Source organism: Lissotriton vulgaris, chromosome 4_1 (assembly GCF_964263255.1).
Source record: "Lissotriton vulgaris chromosome 4_1, aLisVul1.2, whole genome shotgun sequence".
NCBI lineage: Eukaryota > Metazoa > Chordata > Amphibia > Caudata > Salamandridae > Lissotriton > Lissotriton vulgaris.
The window spans coordinates 857,871,753-857,895,447 of NC_141691.1; the positions used below are offsets into that span (position 1 = coordinate 857,871,753).

The following is a 23,695-nucleotide window of genomic DNA, read 5'->3' on the forward strand; positions in this document are numbered from 1 at the left end:
AAAGCCTCCGCCACTGCCGCCAGAGGGGCCATGTAGATATTAAAGAGGGTGGGGCTCAAGATAGACCCTTGAGGCACCCCCACCTCTAGCGACGGCATTTCAGCAGAGAAAGGAGGTGCCCAGATCACCTGTCGACGGCCGGACAAAAAAGATTTAAACCAGTCCAACACCGTCCAACGAATCCCGATCTCCCAGAGTCTTAAAAGGAGACCGTCATGGGGGATGGTGTCGAAGGCTGCCGACAAGTCAAGCATCACTAAGATAGCCTTTCCCCCGCAATCAAGAGTTTCTCTGATGGCATCGGTGATCTCAAAAAGGGCTGTCTCCGTGCTATAATTAGCCCGGAAGCCCGATTGAGAATCATGGAGAATGTTTTTGCTCTCTATAAAGTTGGTAATCGAGTGCTGCACATGTTTCTCAATCACCTTCGCCAGAGCAGGAAGAAGGGAGATCGGCCTGTAGTTAGCGTGCACAAGGGGATCTAAAGTGGGCTTTTTGAGTAGCGGCAAGATCAAAGCATGTTTCCACACCAAAGGAACCACTCCCGTACTCAGGGAGAGATTAAGCATAGGATTAAGCAAGATGTTAACTGCCGTTGCTACTTTACCCAGGCATTTCGCTGGACAAGGATCCAGTGGCGATCCAGAATGAAGTCGGGACAAAAGATCGAGAGAGGTGGCACAAGACAAAGGCGGAAAAACCGATAATACGGGGCACTTCTCTTCCGATAGTATGGGGAAAGAAATCGGTTTACCGACCAATGGAATGTGGTCCACATCCGGGAAAGAGTCCTGGATAGCCTTGCTTTTATGTACAAAGAAATCCCCAAGTTGGCTAATCCAAACTTCGGAATGAGAGTGAGATGGCGAACAAGAGGCAGGGGAAGCAAACTCCTTTACTATTTTAAATAGTTCTTTACTGATATTTTCTGCTTCATCGATTCTGCGCTCTAGATACACTTTTTTCCCCTCAGAAATGTGCTTGTGGTAAAGCCTGATTGCATCCCGATATTTTAATTTATCATCTGGGTCATATTTGGGGCGCCAAACTCTTTCGGCCTTTTTGCAGTCCTGACGCATTTTCCTTAAAAAAGGAGTAAACCAGGGGGAAGAAACATGACTAATCACAGATTTAGCTGGCTTAGCTGGGGCTAGCTCATCAAATCTGGCTGTCAGCCACTTTTGAACCAAGTCTAAATTTTCTGCGGTGCGATTTCCACAAATTAAAATGCAGGTAAGGGACTGGGCAGCGTTAGTAAAAACAAGGGATAAGAAAAATAAAGTTAAAATAATATAGAAAAACGGGCTGTTTTAAAAATGATGCAGAGCTGCGCACTAAGCGCACAAAACCAACAGCGAGGCGCCTCTGCAACTCTCACCCGCAGGATGCCTTTGCCAGACTGCCTCCTCCGTCAGCTCGCCCTAAATAGCCTGCTCTGAGTGTGGCCGGACGCAGGGACACTCCAAGATGGCGTCCGCTACTCCTGCCCAACCCAAGATGTCTCTCCCCACCACAAACCTCCCCAGGACCGGACCCGCAAAACTGCGGTGCGATTTCCACAAATTAAAATGCAGGTAAGGGACTGGACAGCGTTAGTAAAAACAAGGGATAAGAAAAATAAAGTTAAAATAATATAGAAAAACGGGCTGTTTTAAAAATGATGCAGAGCTGTGCACTAAGCGCACAAAACCAACAGCGAGGCGCCGCTGCAACTCTCACCCACAGGATGCCTTTGCCAGACTGCCTCCTCCGTCAGCTCGCCCTAAATAGCCTGCTCTGAGCGTGGCCAGACGCAGGGACGCTCCAAGATGGCGTCCGCTACTCCTGCCCAACCCAAGATGTCTCTCCCCACCACAAACCTCCCCAGGACCGGACCCGCAAAACTGCGGTGCGATTTCCACAAATTAAAATGTAGGTAAGGGACTGGACAGCGTTAGTAAAAACAAGGGATAAGAAAAATAAAGTTAAAATAATATAGAAAAACGGGCTGTTTTAAAAATGATGCAGAGCTGCGCACTAATTTAGACACGAAATTCAATAAAGACGGCAAATTAATTAAGATTTGGCCGGTGGTTAACACAAAATTTTAAAAAACTGGCAATTGATTTTGCATATAATTCATTATCCAACATTTGCAGTGCTAAGAAAGCTGGGCGACATGTTCGAAGCCCTATTGCTCTCAATATTGAAACAATCCAACGTCTCCGTGGCGTTTCATAAAACTTGCAGAACAATACTATATGAATAGAGGATTGCTTTGAATGAAAATCACATGGGCATGGTACAAGAGTACTGGTCCAGTCATTCTATTTTGGAAAAGAAATCAGCCTGTAGAAATTATCTAATCTAAATCTTGTAAGTAAACATTTTTCATATTGGTTTAGATTGTATTTTAGATATGGTTGTATTGAAAAGGTAGTTTGAATAGCCAGCAGATGCTGAACTGCACAGCCAGGCAATCCGGGATACAATATGGATAGGTGGCTCCTTTCTGGGAGGACCTTCAGCAGAGCTCTCTACCCCAGACCCTGGCGCTATCCCCTAACGGGGCCCACTAAACATGCGGTGCACGTCTGACACACGGCTACCTCCCATCTGGATTGGCGACTAAAGCTAACGCTTGCAACACCACTATGGGATTCCGAGCAGCTGGGCGACCTGGGGAAAACTAAGGGGTTCAGCAGTCGGGATCTTATAGGTCTCTCTCGCATAGGAGACCTGTGGGACAACACAGGTGTTAAGCCCTTTGCAGCTCTGCAGCGCCAGTAAGTATCACATGGCTGATTCTGAACACTTTCGCTACATACAGGTCCATCCTGCACTTCTTACACATCTTAAACCTGAGACTGCCCTGCCGGAGTCATTCCCCTTGAAGGATAGGGTACTAGATTGTCATCTCCCTGACAGCACCATCTCCCTGATATACAAAAAGCTGGGCAATAATCGCTCAGACCCTCTCATGTCAGTCACAGAGAAATGGCTTGGGGATGGCATTGAAATAGACAATGAGGAGTGGCAGGAGGCAGTCTCCTCTCCCAGAGTCGTGGGTATTCCGGCCTGCCTCCGCCCAATCCAGCTCAAACTTCTTCATCGAATTTATGTCTTGGGGCCTCAGCTGGTGCAAATGGGTAGGGCAGATGTGGGAGCTTGCAGGAGGGGCTTTGGCCAGCTGGGCACCTTTTTAAACATAGTCTTGGAGTGTACAGGCATCTAATCCTTCTGGTGCGATTTCCACGATATTATCAATACTGTCCTGTCAGTGCAACTCCGAGTGGAAGCCCACAGGTGTCTCCTAAATATTTGGGAGCTGACTGATTTGAATGTTTGTCAGACACAGTGGGTAACATTGGGGTTAATGCTGGCCAAGAGAAATAAAGCCCAGCGGTGGGACGCGTTGGACCCGCCCACTGCTCAGGATTGGGAGAGGGACTTGGATTGGGCTATGTTTCGAGAAAAGACTGTGTATGTAGCACAAGGGTTCCCTAAAAAATGGTCTCGGGTGTGGCGCCCTTGAAACTCCCACCGGGATGAAATATGTCAGCCTCCCCTTGCCCCTGTGGTGGACAACCCCTCGACTCCTTAAATGTTCCACTGGTGTGTTTTAAACATTTCTGTGAATTCTCTCGCTGTACCGATGATGCAGACTGTGATACCCCCTTTGATTTGTGATGCTTTGCTGATGTGTGTTTGTTATTTTTTCAATAAAAATTGTTTTAAAAAAAATGCAGCTTTAAAACTGCACAGCCAGGCTAAAGTAGTAGGCATGCAGACATGTTTTGCACTGCCACTTAATTGGTGGCACAATGTTTGCCACATTCCACGAGTGACATTTAACTTACAGGCCCTGGGTACCATATACTAGGGACGGGATGACAAATAGGAGAATAGCCAATTTCAGCATGTTTTAGGGGCCAGAGCACATGCACCACAGCATTGTTAGCAGAGTCCCAGTCCACAGAGCAAAAAAACAACAGCATCAGTCCAAAAACTGGGGATGATCATGTAAAAGAGGCATTGTCCTATAGTTATATTCACTTAAGTTTCCAGAGCACTTGGTGCGGAGCAACACAATTTGCTCTGTAGGTTCAGTAATCCGGGTTTCTGCGTTGCACTGTTATCGCATAAGCACCCATGCAAAGTAAATAAAGAAAAAATAACGTTGGGGATAAAAACCCAAAGAAGTGGGTTTTACTGAAAAACATGTGATCTCAATTCAGCCGTTAAGTTTAATTAATGGCTTTATTGGAATTTACTTACAACTTGTAAGTAGTGTCTAATCTTTGAGAATCAAACTAGTTGCGTTATGCAGCAATACATCTCACAGTGATCACATTTTCTTCAGGTAGATAACATTGTTGGTATAACGGACCTTTTTTCGGTAAATGGTTACAGATACACAAATCACTCTGTTGTCTTCATTCATAGGGAACTGTTACATCTAGGGGTCTCTAGTTGGCATAGGTAGGTACCAATGTCCAAATAGGGACCCTTGATTCTAGTGAGGGTAAGGGGGATACACTCTTTAGATAACCCCTACTCACCCCCTTGGTAGCTTGGCACGAGCAGACAGGCTTATCAAAGGCAATGTGTAAAGTATTTGTGCCAACACTCACAGTAACACAGTGAAAACACCACAAATGGACTCCACACCAGTTTAGAAAAATAAAGTTATTTAATCTAAACTACACAAGACCAAAACTACAAAAATCCAACATACACAGTTCAAGAATATGATTTTGTCAAAATAATCCACAGTTGCATAACGTTTAGCCCAAAGTACCTGTAGATGCAATAAAAGTTCCAAATGGAAGCTGCAGCGCTGAAAAACAAGCCATGCGTCACTCCTGAGACCCCGGGGAGGCGATGCGACAGCCCCGCTGGACGCAGCGGGCGTGTTGAGACGAATCTGGTCTGTATCGGGAGGGAGGCGATACCTTGTATGGATTCTGGTGCACAGGTTCGGTAGGAAGCATCTCTCACAGGCACAATTTGACGATCTTCAGGACAGCGATGATCTCAGGTGCGGCGGCGATGCGCAGCATCGATCTTCTCCTCTCGCTGCCCCTCAATGGGATGGCTCTGCGACGATGTTCGCAGCGACGAGATGAGGTCCGCAACCAAATGGTGCGGCGATCTCACCCAGCGGCAACAGGCTCTGCATTGATGTTCGCAGCAACAGTAATATTCCCACACCGGAGTGTTGCGTTCCGAAGTGAACGAAGCGCCGGTTCTTGCAGCGGCAATAGGAGCTGTGGCGATCTCAATCTTCACAGCGGCTGGAATTTTCTTGCACTGTTGAGTATGCGCCTCGCAAGCGAGCGATGCGTGAAAATTTGCAGATTGTCTTAGTTTCTCCTTATCCAGCTTCCCAAACAGCAGGCACAACTTCCAGAGGCACCTCAACTGGGTCAGGGACCCTTTGAAGGGCAGACCTCATACAGCAGAGTTCAGGGGGAAGCTGGGGGTGAAGTCCTTTTGTTCCTGGGACTTCTTAACAGGAGGTCAGCTCTCCTCAGGCCCTTGGAGATCTCTTCAAGCAAGGGGACCCAGCAACAGCAAAGTCCTTCTCCTCTCCTTGGCAACAAAGCAACTGCAGGTCAGCCCACAAGTAGACAGCAGGACAGTCCTTCCTCTTCAGTCTTCCCGCTTTCTCCTTGACAGAGGTTCCTTCTTGATTCCAGGATGATCATCTAATCTTCTGTAGTCTGGGTAGCTCTTTTTATACCAGTCTTTCCTTTGTTCTCTAGAGGCAAAGAGGCCTTGGCTTGACCAGTTCAGGTCAGTTCCTGAGCATTTTGTTTTTTTGTCATCTCCTCTCCTTTCAGACAGAGGGGCAGGGTCGTCAGCCGCCCAGCAGGAGGTGGAGCTAGCATTGTAGAAGGCAGGCACAGCCCTATTCAGGCCCAGGTGCTATCCCCTCCCACCACTCAAGATGCCGATGCAGTCATTCAGCCTAGGGCTGACTCATCCACCCTCCTCAGGGCTAACCAGCCCCTGACACTCACAAACCAGACAGTCCATTCACAAACAGGCCAAGGCACACAGAAAGGTTAGACAAGAGAACAGCCACTTTCTAAAAGTGCTGTTCTCAAACACAGGATTTAAAAAACATCCTTCCTAAAAGATGTCTTATTAAATTCTGAGTTCAGGGATACCAGACTTTAATTTTCGATCTTTCTCCTATTAATTTGAATTAATCCTGGAATTACAATAATTCCAATCAATTTGTTCAAACGTACTGTTGATTAGCTGCTCCTATGCATTTCGGGCCGAAAGAGTCAAAAGAATTCCATTAGACCCCATTAAATTGGAACGCAGGATTGAGGAAATGGGTAAAAGGTTCACCGAGAGAGGATACCCACGAAATGTGATAACTACACCCAAAACACGTACACACTCGATGAACAGAACTTCTTTATTAAAGAAAACCACCAAACCAGAGAATACCAGGATGGTAGTGGTATCGAAATGTTCAAATATGAGCATTAATTTCAAAAACATTATTAAGAAACATTGGTCCATTCTTAATTAGGAACCCAATTTCAATTAAATATTTGCGGAACCACCATTGTTTGCTCACACTAGGAGCAGAAACATAGGGGAAATACTCAAACAAAGAGAAATGGTAATGCCAATAGGCAGAGGAACCAGACCTTGCATGAACTGCAACAATTGCAACAACATAATAAGAGGCAACACCATAACACACCCTATGAAGGGACATATCATTAAGTTAAAGGTTTCGGCTACATGTGACACATCTAACGTGATATATCTTTTGAAATGCCCATGTGGGAAAGTGTATGTGGGTAAAACTGAACGGAAAGTTAAGACTCGCATTAACGAGCATAAATCAAACATTAGAACCAGCAACTTGAAATCTACGATTGCGTCACATTTTTTGGATGCACATCCTAACATCTCACAGTTGAAATTCTTGGTTATAGAGAAATTGGAGGGAAGAGATAACAACAAATTCCTACTACGACGTGAAAACGTTTGGATCAGCAAATTGAACTCTAATAAACCAAATGGTCTCAATGACTGTACAGAACTGGCATGTTATTTGTAAAGAATTGTGAATAATCGTTTATTCAATTAAGCTCTCTGCTGCCTTGTCACCATCATTGGTGGACATCTTTCATCACTAGCATAATGTTTTGATTGCACCACACATGAACCAGTAGTCATGAAACATGCATTTACTTTTCACTTGGCCCCACACCACACACATTACATTTTTTCTGTTTGGACCTCGTTCACACGAACGTGCGAGTTCGCATACATTTTTCATTATTTTTTAATCCATTCTTATTAATCAGCGTACGTCACTGATTCAAGTCATTGTTCATTTCACATACAAATGAAAAGCCCTATATCATGTGATCAGACTCAAAGAGCCAATCACCTGAAACCACAGCGGAAAATACGGAAGTGCGGCAAGCACCCATATTAACTCTAAAGCTTTGTTCTTAAAATCGGACACCAGTAAGTTTGGATTAACCTTGTTTCATTGGTCACCATACGATTAGTAAAGGTCTCATTCAAAGTACGGTCTAATGTTCGCTTATTTTCTTTTTCTAAGATGCGCAGAACTGAACCCGAATCATGTAAGTTCAGTTACAATTCACCGCGTTTTTTACAGTGTGTTTTCACAGCGTTCTTTTTACATTTAAAGACACCGGGGCTATCACAAATGCAACACACATGGACAATGCATGTAAACACTGCACATCATGGCACTAGAATGTCAAAAACTGTTTCTTGAGAATAACAGAATGTAAGTGATGTAATGTATAAACAGTTGTGTTATGGGTCTTTTTGATTTTTAGAAATGCTCCTCGAAGAAGGGCTTTCGGCCTGAAATGCATCGGAGCAGCTAATCAACAATACATTTGAACAAATTGATTGGAATGATTGTAATTCCAGGATTATTTCAAATTAAGGTCGTAGAATGAACCAAAAAATATTATGAAACAATAAAAATAATACTTCAAGAATTCATGTAAATAAGTTTGGAGTCCATTTATTCCTTTGAAAGGAACCAAGGTGTGCCCCGGGGAATGAGACTAATGTACATTAGGAGCACGTTATTTTAAGATATTCAGGTAAACATTATACTCAGTATTCCCCATTATAGCCTATGGGCAAGATAGCCCTCTCAATAGTGAAAAACGAAAATGTCTGTAATTCACTACCAGATCATGTCACACACACCAGTACATGCTCCACCTTTCATATACACTGCACTCTGCCCGTGGGGGGGGTGGGGGGGGGTGCCTAGGGCCTTTCTATAGGGATGTCCATTGTGTGTAGAGAAAGGGAAGGGTTAGGCCTGGCCAGTGTGGACACTGACCAGGTCAGCATGGCAGTTAGCAACTGCCCACAGGCACTCGGGTGGCAGGCCTGAGACACCATTTTAGAGCTACTTGTGTGGGTGGCACAACCAGTGCTGCAGGCCCACTAGTAGCATTTGAACCACCTGCCCTGGAACACTCACTGCTCTTTACTAGGGACTTCATTTTAATACATATATGCCAATCATGGATAACCAATCACAATAACAATGTATACATAGAGCATATGTACTTTTGCACTGATCAGCAGTGGTAAAGTGCCCAGAGTCCTATTGCCAACAACCACGGGTCAGGAAAAACAAGGGAGGAAGAAGCAAAAAGATTGGGGATAACCCTACAAAAAGGGCCATTTCCAACAAGCACCTACAATGATTAATTCAGGTACTGACCTCCACTTACGAGCCCCTTGCTTCTATAAGTGGATGAATTGCTAAAGACATTATGGACACCACCAACGTGATGTATTTACCTTCATGAAAACCAATGTCCACCAAAGAGCAGGTGACAGACTCCTCCTGGCTGTACACTCCTATTTATTCTATCAATCGTGCCCCAGACGATTTCTTTACTATAAACTATAAAAAGAGTGACAATTCAATTATCTGTATGTGCTATATATGTATCCAGGTTAATGTGTTCAGAAGTTCTTTCCACCTGATTTCAGCTTCTTTCATATCTCCTGCCTGTGGAGAGTGAATAGTGCATAATGTTTTAATAGGGCTCAATCCCGCTAAAGCCACCTTTTCAATAATTATTTAAATGAGTGAGTGTGCTGAGCCATACCTATCTTTGTGCAGTGCTCTCTTCTTATTGAATCTGCAAACCCGTTAAGAACTCAAATCTGTACTAAAGATTAACCACCGATCTTCCAGGATCAACAGAATAGTCCCATGTTATTGTAGACTCTAGACACAAAGGGTAAAGTCACATGATTTTGCTGTAGCATACTCTGGTAGAATGCTGGCTTACTCTTTAACTGGATGAGTTAGCTTGGAGTACCTATGGCTTATGGCTAGAAACTCATTAGTAAGACAGATAACTAAAACAGAAAGTCATATTTATAGCACAATCTTTGTGAGTGAAGCCCAATGAATGAGAAAGTCTAACTGTATGCAATAGTGAAACTGACTACAACGAGCTTTATCTTTCTGCAGTTGTATTAGTGACTCATGCTTCCCACAAATCCCTTGGTCCATTATTAACGTAATTTGAACCTGTCTGAGCCACTCACTTTCATTCCTTGTTCTTAACTTTAAACCACTTTCTGGGAATACATAAATCATTTTGTAAAGGAAGTGGAAAATAATGTCCAAGAAGGCTGGGAATGATCATTTGTATCCCCTGAACACTGCCACATAGAGGTCAAAAGCAAACAATTTCCCAGAAAAACCATTACAAAAGAGCCTATTGCCTGAGGTTACCTTATACTTGCACTATTATGAAGTGTCCAAGTTAAATCTATCCCTATCAGACATTTAGAGGAAGAGCCATGGATGTACCTTTGTATTTAACAAGGATATTTGGATTTATTTGTGCTATCCACATTGAACTTCTGTATGCCTTGTTTGAATTCAAACACATGGTCATATGTCCTGACATACATGCCAAGAAAAATTACTTTTTCCTGGACCACCTGAAGTCTTTCTATCAGATGTTTAGTAATTCTGAAGTTTAAGAAAATGTGATGTAGCCTGCTTTATGGCTGACCAATGCTACAACTGTGGGGGCCTTACGCCTGCTGGTTGCAGACATATGACTTTCCTAAGGTGAAACATTCGATGAAAAAGTGCTTTATTGCTGACATTACCAGGTAGGGTTTAACAGTTTGAGGCTTGTCCACCTTTACCCACCGATTTTCTACTTCAGAGAAGGAAGTATCTCCAGACTAAACAGTAAAGGAGGTGGGTTTAAAATAGCAGAATTAGATATACAACAGCGTGTACCTAATAATATAACCTTTATTTTTTCATATTCGTAAGCAATCATTTCTTATGCTTCCACTTTTTCTGAAGCATAGGTTAATCAATCCACAGTCCTGGTTTTAAGGTGTGCAGGCCAGTAGATCGTCTGTATTATTGTTATGATCACTTTGCTGCGACTGGAGAGGAGCTCGGGATGTGAGCTCTGCAGGCTTGGGATCCTATTGTGGAATTTATCTCAGTAAAGCCCCAGTATGCGAGAGAGATGAATAAGTAGGTAGAAGAAGAAAAAGAAGAAACTGGAAAACCAGGAAAAGAAACTGGTTTTAATCTACTCACGTTCTGGAAGGCGTCTGGGTAGTAGCGGAGCACTGGAGCCTGGAGGGTGCTACGCGACGAGATCGTCTGCCTTCCTGCATGCCGCTATGGAAGTCGTTGATGTAGGAGATGAACGGAGCGCTGAGGCCTGGAGCGGAACACGAGAGGTGATCGTCTGCATCCCTGCATGCCCACTGGAGCCTGGCTGGAACACAAAAGAAGAAAGCCTGCCTCCCCGCATGCCGCTCTGAGAGTCATCGTTGTAGGAGAGGAGCGGAGCACTGGAGCCATGAGCGGAACTAGAGAGGGGATCGTCAGCCTCCCTACTTGCTGATCCCTCCTTTGCTTCGGACTTTGCGCTGGGGGTGACGGAGGGCAGAGCGGAGCGAGGTCTCTGCACAGGAGGGCTCATCCTGTGGAGTTTGTCCTAGGACGGAGCGGCTGCGGCTGCCGCAGCAAGGAGAATCGGGGAGCACCCGGATCTGCAGCAGCAAGGAGGAACGCAAGAGCGACGGGAGGTGGGAGCATCCCCCGCACCATGAGGCACTGGTAGTGGCGGCATGAGAGAATGAGCTTGTTGTGTTGCTCGCACCTCCTCTCTCGCTAAGGAGAAGCAGGACAAGGCGGAAGAGGCACAGAGTCACAATGGGGAGCAGGCGGCAACAATTTCTCACAGCGCAGAGACAAGGGACTTGGGGATAGACGGACAACAGCAAAAATCAACAGTGAGGTGCTTTTACTTTTAACTACTGGATGAGGGAGGTGAATTGGTCTGTCTCTGTGGGAGTGGTGAATGAGAGGGCTATTTTCACCGATCTCTCCCAAAACACAGAGCTAATTGCCTAGGGGAACGCCCATTTATGTCCCATTTGGGATCTATTCCAGGTCACTGGAAGGGATGCCACCATTTTGATTGGGGGGCTGACTGAAGTACAAAACGGAGTTTGACTAAAATTAAGATCGGACTAGCGCAACTAGTGAACTGCTTCAAGGGTTTTGGGGAATAGGAGTAAACAGAGGACTTATCTAAAGAATAATGAGTGGAAACTGAAAGTGGACTGGTTCTTCAAGGAATCAGGTCAATTGTCAGAGACAAAGGACTACACTCCTCTACAGTAGCTATAGGGGCAGCCATTTTGGTAGAGGCAGAACTTTGCTAATAACAAATATTCTGATTGCTGAACCATGGCAGGGCATCACTTTAAATCGGAAGGAAGACATTCATTTTCAATAATCTACCCTCCCAGGCTCTCTAAAAATGCATACAAAACTTTTAAACAAAACTTACTAAGATCTAACCCTGAAATGCTAATACTAGATCCCTCCCTCAACTTCAAAAAGGGTATAATTATATATGACCTTATCTTCTTTAATACAAAAATGACCAAAAGGAGAAATACTTAAAGTAACTCGCTGAAAGTACAGGAATCAAAAACTATTCCTTATGGAACGATGTTGCTCATTACACCTTTCCGAATACTGAGAGCAGCAATAAATATAACATGTTATAAAAATGGCACGATTCTCATCCAAGCTGCCAACAAAGATCTAGAACAAATTTTTCGCCACATTAAAAAACCTTGTCCACAGTGACCTCCCTGCAGGAAGTAACCAACCAAAGCTGAACTATCGAGTCATGGCCGCACAGGGGAACCAATCTGCTGTGTCCGAAGTAGGCAGTGCGAGGGATCCCCAACAGTCGAATCAAAATATATCACTGGATGACATTAACACCATTGAAGAGCCTTATCCATTGAATCTGGTAGACAGGATATGGCAGGATAATAATACTAATGACAGGGTCAGGGCGTCAGGTTACATAAACCCCAATGTTGAACCCCAATAGTTACTTCTGGAACTCATTGCCCTGAACGATGGCGAAATAGGAAATGGTAGGACGATCGAATCCCAACAGACGGATCATGAGGCATTAAAAAGCGCTTCCACTAACGATGAGCCCCAGCAAGTGAATCCTGCAACCAACAAAATCGAAGACACAGACTTCAACACTAATCTAGCATTAGTTACTTCACCCATAGACTCTACCTCCACTTCTACACCGGACTTTAAACCTGACCAGCTGACAGGATCTGTAAGCAGGTTGGAAAACACACAAGCCAAACTACTTAACTTGAAAGGAATGCAGGCGACCCGCTCAGAGAATTGCAAATCTGGCTCCAATCTCAATATAACAGGCACAGTTCCTGCAGACATGTGCAAAGCTAGCCCCTCAACAGAGAAGAAACCCCTAACCAACATACAAAATAGACTAGACTCGGAAAAGACTAGATCCACACATACAAAGGGGGATCTTGATCTTAATCACCTCTTTTCACAACCTAGTAAGACCTAGAAAGCCATGCTTGCCACCATCAGAGATATGAAGAACCTGCTTTGCTTATCAGGAAATTGGCAGGCAAAAATGGAGACCTTTCAGTCCTCCTCTTTTGCAACATATGGTAATTACTGTGGTACCCCTTTAGCGACGTCAAACAGTATCTGCCGCCCACGCACGCAACTAAACTACCTGACAGACAATGAGTTAGCATCCATTCTGTCCACATATGATCCTATTCACACTTCGCAAACTAAGATAGGCGTAAACGCTATCCAAATTATGGTATCTAATACGGATACACCATCCCAGTTTACCAATAGAAGGACTAATACGATGAACCTAAAGATAGCGACTCTAATGCCTGAAACATCAGCTCAGCCAATGACCAATTCCCAGAAACTTTTCGTTGCATATTACTCAACTGTTGATCTGCAAACAAACACGCGGCCAACATAGCCGACCTCATACTAAATCATGAAATTGACGTTACCATCTTAACCGAAACCTGCCTTTCCGACGTGTCTTCCCCATGCGTAGACATGTTAGTTCCCGCAAACTATCAGATTATGAGGCTGGACAGACAAGTCAGATTGGGTGGAGGCATCACGTGCACATAAGTCAGACATTACCATTACTAAAACTCATTCGGACCCCTTAGAGTCTTGTGAATATCTAGGCATGTCTTTAAGATCAGCAGACAACCAAAACTGTAAACTCAATGCATTCTACCACCCGCCTGGTACAAAGACCAAGTTCCTAGACCAACTGATGGAAATCATTACCGTCAACTCTAGTCCCCAGTCAAATGATATCTTCCTAGGTGACTTCAATATTCACTGGGAGGATCAGGCTGACAATCAAATCACACTCTTTAAAACCTTCTCCCCACCCACTCCAAAGGTTCAACCTTAGACTGGATCATAGCCAAAGAAAAAGCAATCGAGAACATTATAATCACACCTTGCGATTGGTCCGATCACCACATAATTACATTCGAAATTCCTCTGAGAAAAACTAAATTGACCTCATAAGCCATTAAGCCAAAAAATGGACCAGGGACACTAGAGGAATCAATTTGGAAAACGTAGCAGCTCGCTGTGAAAATGAGTTGCAGCCACCCAAGAACATGGTTGACGTCAATGACCTCACTTTGCATTATAATAAGTCAATATCAAGCATCATCAAGGAAGTAGCCCCTCTAAAACTTAAAAGGATCTCTGACAAAGACAAAAATCCGTGGTTCAATAGTTCTCTAAATGAGGAAAGACGATCACTCTGACTCTCAGAGCTCAAATGGCGTCAATACCCTACCTCACCCCACTTATGCCAACTGAGACAATCCAGGAAAGCTTATAACAAAAGCTTCCTAAAATCAAAAAAAGACTTTTTTAGGAAAGAATTGGACAATGCAATAAATGGGCCAGGGAAACTATTTGATATACTCAAAGAACAGTCGAATAAATCTGACAAATCAGCACCGGTCATCGCCAAAACAAGCTTAAATAGTGAGGATTTCTCCGTCATCTTTACCGACAAAGCTAACGCACTGGAGAGGGAACTTAAAAAATCAGCTGAAGACTTGGAAAGGGAGAAGGGTTCCTCAGATGAACCACATTTTAATCAATCAATCAATCACACCATTTGTAGAGCGCGCTACTCACCCGTGAGGGTCTCAAGGCGCTGAGGAGGGAGGGGGGTGCTACTGCTGCTCGAAGAGCCAGGTCTTGAGGAGTTTCCTGAAGGAGAGATGGTCCTGGGTGGCTCGTAGGTGTGCAGGGAGGGAGTTCCAAGATTTGGCCACCAGGTAGGAGAATGATCTTCCTCCGGCGGTGGTTTTGCGGATCCGTGGGATGGTGGCGAGGGCGAGGCTGCGAAGCGGAGCTGGCGGTGGGCTTGTGGAATGAGAGGCGGCTATGAGGTATTTGGGGCCCGTGCCGTGGAGTGCTTTGTGTGCGAGGGTGAGGAGCCTGAAAGTGATCCTCTTGTTGACGGGGAGCCAGTGCAGGTTTCTCAGGTGGGTGGATATGTGGCTCTGTCGAGGGATGTCGAGGATGAGTCATGCGGAGGCGTTCTGTATGAGTTGTAGTCGTTTCTGAAGTTTGGCGGTGGTTCCTGCATATAGGGTGTTTCCGTAGTCCAGTCGGCTTGTGACGAGGGCCTGGGTGACCATCTTTCTGGTTTCGGTGGGGATCCACCGGAAGATTTTACTAGCGTTGACTTATTCGGTCATCGTGAGAAAGGGGTCCAGGATGAATCCCAGGTTGCGTGCGTGATCCGAGGGTGTCGGTGCGGTGCCCACCGCCGTGGGCCACCAGGAGTCGTCCAAGGCGGAAGGGGATTGTCCGAGGATGAGGACCTCCGTCTTGTCTGAGTTCAGTTTCAGGCGGTTGAGCTTCATCCATTCTGCGACGTCTTTCATTTCTTCCTGGAGGTTGGCTTTGGTGGTGGCTGGATCTTTGGTGAGGGAGAGTATCAGCTGGGTGTCGTCGGCGTAGGAGATGATGTTAATGATGTGTTTGCGTGCGATAGCGCGAGGGGGCTCATGTAGATATTTCAAACAAGAATGTGACAAACCAAAAAACAATGCTCAATGGTCAGGATTTAATCTAATCAGTGAATTAGACATATCAAGGATCATGTCATCCACTAAACTTAACAACCATTATAACGACCCCCTACCAGCAAAGTGCTGGTCTTCACTTAACCACCAATTAATCCCGTTGTGGACTAAGACCTTAAATGCCTCGTTATCACAAGGTCAAATTCCAGACTGCCTAAAAACAGGGCAAGTCATTCCTCTTCTAAAAAAAACAACTGAAAACCCTTCTGATCCAAACATCTTTAGAACTTTTACTGACATCCCCATGCTTGTTAAAGTTCTGGAAAAATGTGTCCAACAACAACTGAGTCTTCACATTTTGGATTTCAATCTACTAAATGATTGCCAATCGGGGATCAGACCGAACCGTAGTACAGAACTGCTATCCTGCAAATAGTAGATGACGCTTTAATGACTCTTGACCACAACGACACATGTCTCCTAATATTGTTGGACTTGTCTGCTTTCGACACTGTAAACCATGCCAAAATTCTGGATAGGTTGAAAAACAGAATGGGGCTAGATGGTATAGTACTAAAGTGGTTAAGCTCCTTCCTAGAGAATAGATCTAAAAAATTCATTGTCAACCAAACCCTTTCAGGTTCTACCAGAAATACAATTGGAGTTCCACAAGGTTCAACGTTATACTCGGCGCTTTTCAATCTTTATGTAGAACCTCTAACTGCTATACTACAAAATGCGAACATTTCATTCCATATGTACAGGGATGACACGCAGCTGTATATCAAGGTGACATCGACAGAAGATATAAAAACTATGAACCAAGCCCTTACGAGAACCCTCCAAAGGCTAACCCTGAATAACCTGAAGTTAAATCCGCAGAAAACTGAATTCTAACTGATTACACCTCAGAAAAGTAAACTCAAGATAGCAGATTGGTCCAACATTATCACTGCTTTAAAATGTACCCCGAAGATTGTCGACTCCACCAAATCTTTGGGAATTACTCTTGACAAAAATCTGAACATGATTGCACACATCAACACAATGGCAAAGAACGCCCTTTTCCATCTAAGCTACCTGCGGAAACTAAAACCATTCCTAAATAAAACAGATCTTAAAACAGAAGTCCAGGCACTGGTCATTTCAAGGATAGAATATGGGTGCACTACTCTGGCAGGGCTTCCCAAGGTCACAACAGCCCCTTTGAAAGCATGTCTTAATGCAGCCGCACGACTGATATCGGGATCCAAAAAATTCGACCACATCTCCCCCCACTTGAAAGTGCTCAACTGGCTCCCCTTAGAAGCAAGAATTCACTTCAAGTTAGCATGCATCACCCATAATGCATTGCACCATAAAACTCCAGTTTACCTTGCACAGAAAATCACGCTGTCAGGAGGAAACTGAAGCACCAGGAGCAAAGACAATCTACTTCTGAAACCAACTCGTTTTTGTAAGAAAAAACTTATGACCGAGTGTTCTCTGGGGCAGCACCACGAATTTGGAACGCACTCTCCCCTAGCATTAGAAGAATTCCATCCATCGCAGCATTAAAAAAATAAGCAAGATTGTTCTATATGAGAACATTTCTACAATAAGACCTTGCAGCAGTGCAGCAGCAGTACCTATGGATATAATCTTTCCCTGTTTGCTTACAGTCATCCGCGAGCCTCTCACTTCACACACATGAGAGGGTATATATATGTAACACATGTGGTGGTGATATTTAATTCGCGTTTGATACTAACTCAATTGCTGATTGTTATATTTGTTATACGCTTCCCTGAAGTGTACTGTTGTAAAGAGTTTGTAATTTGCAACTTATGGTTCTAAATGGTTCTAATGTTGAAATACTTCTGTAAAGCGCTCTGATACCCCTTGCTGGGTCATGTTCGCGCTATCGAAAACTCTAAATAAATAAATAAATAAATTTGCAGCTGTAGATTTATCTGTAGTAGGTAGTTTGTCAACCATAGTTTGTAAACAAGTAGATCATTTGTAAACTAAATAGTTTGTAACTGCCTTCAGTTTGTAAACCATTCACTAAATTATAAATGTTTCTGTTTTATTAGAAATTACATATCCTGGCTTTCAGGGCTTCAATTACGAAGAACTCTTACATATATCGTAGTCACGTAAGGGTTTTCTCTAATGTCAAAGGCTTTTTACTCATAAGGTACCCTTGACTGTTGGAAGGTTTGATACATTTTACTATCAGGACTGTTTTTTTACTAAGATCTACTGCAATCCGATAGATTACAGAGTCATTGGAGTGATGCAAAAAAAAACAACGGAAAATTCATTTTGCAGTATTTGGTGAAGTCGAAATGGTTCAATTCCCTAGTTTCATTGAATTATAATTAAATGGATTCACATAATCAAAGTCATTTTATTTGTGGTCAGCAAATTGTGATACCTCATTGCATGGTTGATTCTATTTGTGATAAGAAGGTGGGCCTCATAACAAGTGAAATGTGCACCTTTAACAAATAATTAAATTTACTCCGTGCACCGTAATTTTCCATATTCTGACTGACACAAATGGATCAGAGTTGAATTAATGGACATGCCACTCTGTTGGTGGTGAATCATGCGGAGTAGGGACAAGTACTGATCAAACTGGAGTTGTAGAAGTCCAACAGAAAGCGAGCTTGGAGATTCCCACTTTGACTCTTTTCTTGTGCTGAATCCATGCCTACCAAAGGAGCTAGCCTTACTTGATCGCAGTGCTTATCTCTAAGCATTCTGTACTATGAGCATTACCTGAATGTCCATTAACTTTTCTAAAATCCAGTGGTGGCCGCTATTTACCAGGGGTGGAGGGGGTATGGGGAGTGTTCTAAATGGAAGAAAAAAAACCAAAAAAACACATACCTTCAGGCCGGCCACCCAGCCAACCGTCGCCTTTCAGTCTGCTCACTGCCGCCTCTCGCTCCTGTAAGCAGGAACAGGAAGCACCCAGGCTCCTGATTCCCCTAGCCAATCACAGCGCTGCAATGCAACACTGCGATTGGTCTGAGAACCTTGGAACGGCACTCAGGCGGCGAATGGGAGCCTGGGACATGTTCTGCACCCAGGCTGTAATGCAGAGGTCTATATCAGCAAAGTAATACTGACCACCAATTAAATGTAAGCAAATAATGAATAAATAGTTTTGGCCTACATGTTCTCTGCACAAGTTGGGATTGCACAAGCACATGTGGCAACAACAGAGACGACTGCGGTGCTACGTGGTGCAGGTGTTTGCTACGACTCAGCCTTGGAATTCATTTTAGAGCACTAGGACATAAATGTGGTGTCTGTTTGTGATTCTGTCTTTGTGATTGCCTTGCCTTTGCAATGCCAAGATAATTGTGCATTTTTCAAGAATGATACCTTGCTGTTGAACTGCATTAGTTAACTGTGAGAGGAATTCAAGAAGGACACTGCTACCCCTGCAAAGAGGCAGTAGAACCAATGGCCTAGGAGACCTATCCCTCACCTCTGTGCACTCCCAAGCAGGGGTAGCCACTTGATCACTTTCCAGTGGCAAGTTTGAGCTATGGTGGGAAGGCCACTGATATACTTCAGGTTTTCTCTACTCAACGGTGTAGGACAAGCTCCCCCGCTCATTTGGCATTAGTGTAGTCTGATTTAGAAAAGCAGGGAGGAGCTTGTATTTTTGCCAATGGTTAGAAGTGTACCTATTCAGTCATGTTTACGATGACTTGGGCAGCATTGGTGGTTGCTGTAGATAGGGACTACACCAGTGCCAACTACCATCAGCTTTGGGCCCTTGCACCTATGTTTTTAAACATTCATCATTGGCAGCTGTAGACATGTGACAAACACTTTGTGGAAGTAAATCTGAAAAATACACAAAATGCAACTGCTCCTAAAAGACAACCTGTAATCCTAGAGATACACAGCAAGGTGTCAAGGCCACAGATAAAAACGAGGTCACTCATAGTGACTCTTCAAATTCATAAGGAGACCGAATGAATTTGAGGGAAAAGCACAGGAGGCAAGAGAAAGAGTGGAAGCAAGAGCAGAGATTGAGAAGAACTCGAAGAGACAGGCAAATGGGGGTAGCAAAAGATAAAATTAAGTTAAAGCAACAAGCAAGCAGGGTAAGGCTCACTAAGTAGCAAAGATGCAGAGACTCACCAAAAAGATACGAGGAAAGGCTAAGGCATTAAAAATAGATACAATATAAAAATAAAAGAGACAGTTTAAACTCTGAGGTGTGAACGTTACGTGGTTTGTGTTTTGACTGAGCACAACACGGATTGATAAATAGACAGCGATGGGAGCAGACAGCTGTTGTGAACAATTGACATTTTTAACTGACTTGTTTGCGTATATACATTTATCCGAATGTGTTTTGCGTTTAGACAGTCATTTTTCCATTTACATATGGTGATCAGAAAAGTGTTTATGGTGAAGCCATATGTGACGTGTAACATTAAGGTACAGCGAGAAGAGACATGTTATTGCTTTTGTAAGCAAAATGTACATTTTAAATAACGCCTAATTAAACATATTTTTCGTATTCTGCCTTCAGCAATTGGATTTTGAGAATAATATGATCATCACCTTTGAAGTGGCGGCAGCCAACACCCACCCAGACCCGCGCTTCTACCACCTGGGGCCGTTTAAAGACACTGCTATGGTCAAAGTTTACCTGCAGGACGTCGACGAACCGCCCATGTTCACGAGACATTTCTATGTGATGGAGGTCGATGAAGATGCCAAAGAAGGCAGCATTGTTGGAAAGGTAACAGCTAAAGACCCCGACGCTGCCAAGAACCCGGTAATGTAAGTGTCATGTAGTATTTATGAAGACAACTCAGCAAAAAACAATGTACTCAAATTAACTGAAATTAAAATTGCCCACTATTTACAATGTCCTCAAATTAACTGAAATTAAAAGTGTCTATTCATTCTTAGCGCGCCCGTGCTCCTGTGAGGTATTCTGTATGGTAATAAAACAATATATTATAAACTGAGAACAGTTATATGAATCACTTGGGACTCAGATAACTGCTATCAAATTAATAGCTTCGGTGTTCCCTCCCGTCTGCCCAGCGTTTACGTATGAGGATTTCGTAAAAGAGCAGTGAGAAATGCATAATATGCAGGGAGAGAGGCCACAGTCTTTTACAGAACAGCAAATGTTCTTCCACTAATTCTAAATACGCTGCAGGGGCGGCCCTAGGCATGTGCCACCAACCCCCAGGGGCCACCACGCCAATATGTATCCTTAATGTAATAATCCTCTGAGGATAGATACATATTTGCGTGGTGGCCCCTGGCAGGGATTTGGCGGCCTCCGGCTCTGTTCCACTTCTGCACACCCTGACCCCCCCTGTTCACTGGCCTCCGCGCTCCACCCCGCCCGGACCCCCTCTTCCAGTTCCAGGGCCCCCTGCCTAGGCTCCCTGCCCAGGGCCGCCATGAGCCTAGAGCCGCCCCTGTACGCTGACCCACAGAGATAAATTGGTTTCTGCGAAGGATACATTGACTCACCTGTGCCTGTGATGTATACATTGACTCACCCTTGGTAGCACAGTCTAAGCAGCAAAAAAGGTAGTATGTATCAAAAAGCTAGCCAAATAAAAATCAATTCATATAAATAATTTAAAGGTACAAACAGAGTAGGTTAAAATGAAAGTGTGTATCAAAATAAAATACATCACATAGTAGCGAACGTTGTATAACATTGCATTACAAGTACCAAAAGACAATAGTGACTTAAGTTACAAACGAATAGTCCAGTGTCCCTCAGGAAACTCAACGTGCAGTTTGACTCAAATCAGGAGGATGAAACAGGCTATCTCCTCCACAGAATCTGCATCAAATTGCAGTGGCTGTCATGCTAATTGGCAGATGTTTGTTGCGGCTTTGAAGCTGCAGCTCAAAACATCAGACGTGATTTCTTCTTCTAGATTTCCTTGATAGGATAAACAAAGAGCAAAGACTAGTCCATGTTACAAGGACTTTCGGCTCAACGAAACACAGCATTTTAAAGATCAGGTGAAGTGGTAAAAAATGCTGGGTCAATCCACAGACTGCCTTCCATTGAAGTGGGTTCACAGCTGGATTCAGTTAACTTAACGAGGTTAGACTCTGAGTGAAAATGTGGTTACGTCTGCAACTAGGTGCAGGTACCACTTGCTGAAGTAGGATAAACAGGTTGATTCATTTGGGTGGCTGAAATTAGTCTTTTGTGAATTAAAAAGCTATTTAGGGATAAGATGCACCATATCCAAAATGATACACAAAAATTGATGTATGGATATGAAGCACATAGATCCAAATGAAAATGATGGGTTTGTTCAGGACTAGTCTCAATGAACGCCACACCCTTCATTCAGTCTCAGTGAATTGCAGCTCCCTCTTATTCAGCTCTTCACTGACTCCCAATATCCAGACCTCTCATTAGTAGCACCACTCGCAGTACAAGAGTTCCAAATAACCCTGTGGGTCCGAAGTAGGAAATTCCTAGTTTGGGAGCAAGGTGCATGAACAACAAGTTCAGATAAGAGGCAAAACTCCACATATGTCTTGGGAAGCCAGGCATATTTTTTCTTCAGGATCGCAGGTTAACTTTTCTTTTTTGCAGGTCCAATCAGGCACTCTCCCATGAGTCTTTAAATAGGAGATCTAACTTATCATTAAAATTCCTAAACCAGCTCCTAAATGAAACCCTGCGCTTACTACTCCTACATTTGTATCAGTATGGAATGTTTGACTCAGAGAATAAATTTAGGGGTACAAAATATTCCTCAAAGACCTATAGATTAAATCAACCTATATGCATCCCTTTTCGACGGTGTGGAGTTTCCTCTTCTAACTAGTCCGTCCATATCCAGTTCAGCAATATCAATTATGGTACATGCACAGTCATCCTTGTTCCCTGGGCACCTCCCATTTTTTGCTGACTGGTATTGGTGGTAACTGATTCAGACTGTCCCTGGGCTCTGCTTAACCAGTCCCAGGGCCAGTGCTATGCTGAAAAGACACTTAGAATACAGTGAAAACACCTATGTACACTATGGGTTATGGTACCCCTATGATTGGCATCATCCCCCCTATAAGGCCCTAGTGCATAATAGGGCAGGGGGATCAAGACTACCTTTAAGTCCCTAGTATATAATAGGGCATGGTAGTTTAGAGATCAGCAGCCCTTTAAAGTGTAGCACTGCAGAGGCCTGAGGTTGGCTTAAAAGCAGCCCTGTTTTGTAGACCTGCATTTAAATTGCTAATTGTGCCCAAACTCGACTTTGGTGTTTGAGGTGCTTAGTAATTATTAAAATGCAATGTGTTGGCATATTAGGCGCCCCAGGGTCTCCCCTAGGTGTCCCAGTGGTGGGAGATCAGGTTCTATAAGAAGGACCCTTATAAAATAAGTTTTATATGACTTGGGGATAGTGAAATTGCACAATTCACTCCGCACATTGTAGTAAAGTGCTTCCCAAAATCAACATGCATGCTAGGAGCACTGTGGAGTGTTGATCTGCAATATTTGTACATAACCTTAACCTCCAATGTCGCCCATAGGTATCTCAGGGGTGTGGAGTCTTGTAGATATAAGTAGGGTCCTCAGATAGTATATTTGAGGAGCCCTGATGTTAGAAAACTTTCCCAAGTCTTTTTCCCCATTCCAAATCGCCAGCCACACAGGTTAACATGGCAAGTAGTTATTAACTAATAATTCCTGCTAGGAGAATCATAATAATTTCATTGAAGGACTTACCAGAATGGTATTGATAAATTCAACAATATGCTATTGTTGGATTTATCCTAAAATGTACAGACAAGAAGTTATACGACGTTCTTGTCTGTAAGCCAAAATTCAGCCTTCCAGTGATCTGTCCTAATTGGTCAGAGTTAAGTGGATTAGCCAGGCTGCTTTGATGAGGTGATAAGTAGCCCCTGGGATTAAAGAACCATTCTGGGAGGGGAAACAGCCATTACATTGCATGTGTTACAACGTATGCAATTACAACACGGTCGTTGCAACAACCTCGTTGTTACATTGCAGTACATTACAACATAAGTCGTTACATCAACTTGCTGTAGGGGGCGCACTAACGTAAGGAATAGTATAATTTACTATTCCAACACCTTCCCTACTGTTGCGCACACTGGAGATGGAATAGTAACTTATACTCTTCCTAAGTCCAGCTTGCCTCCTACAGCACGTCGATGTAATGAT

General features: G+C 43.8%; 1 protein-coding gene across 1 annotated transcript in view; it reads left to right on the top strand.

Moving 5' to 3' along the window:
- LOC147722670 (cadherin-9-like) overlaps positions 1 to 23,695 on the top strand; it is a 976,253-nt gene that overhangs the window by 772,032 nt on the left and 180,526 nt on the right. The window contains exon 7 of the mRNA XM_086965167.1: positions 20,039 to 20,292. Within this exon, the coding sequence (XP_086821293.1) occupies positions 20,039 to 20,292 (254 nt within the window). The remainder of the gene's footprint in view (positions 1 to 20,038; positions 20,293 to 23,695) is intronic.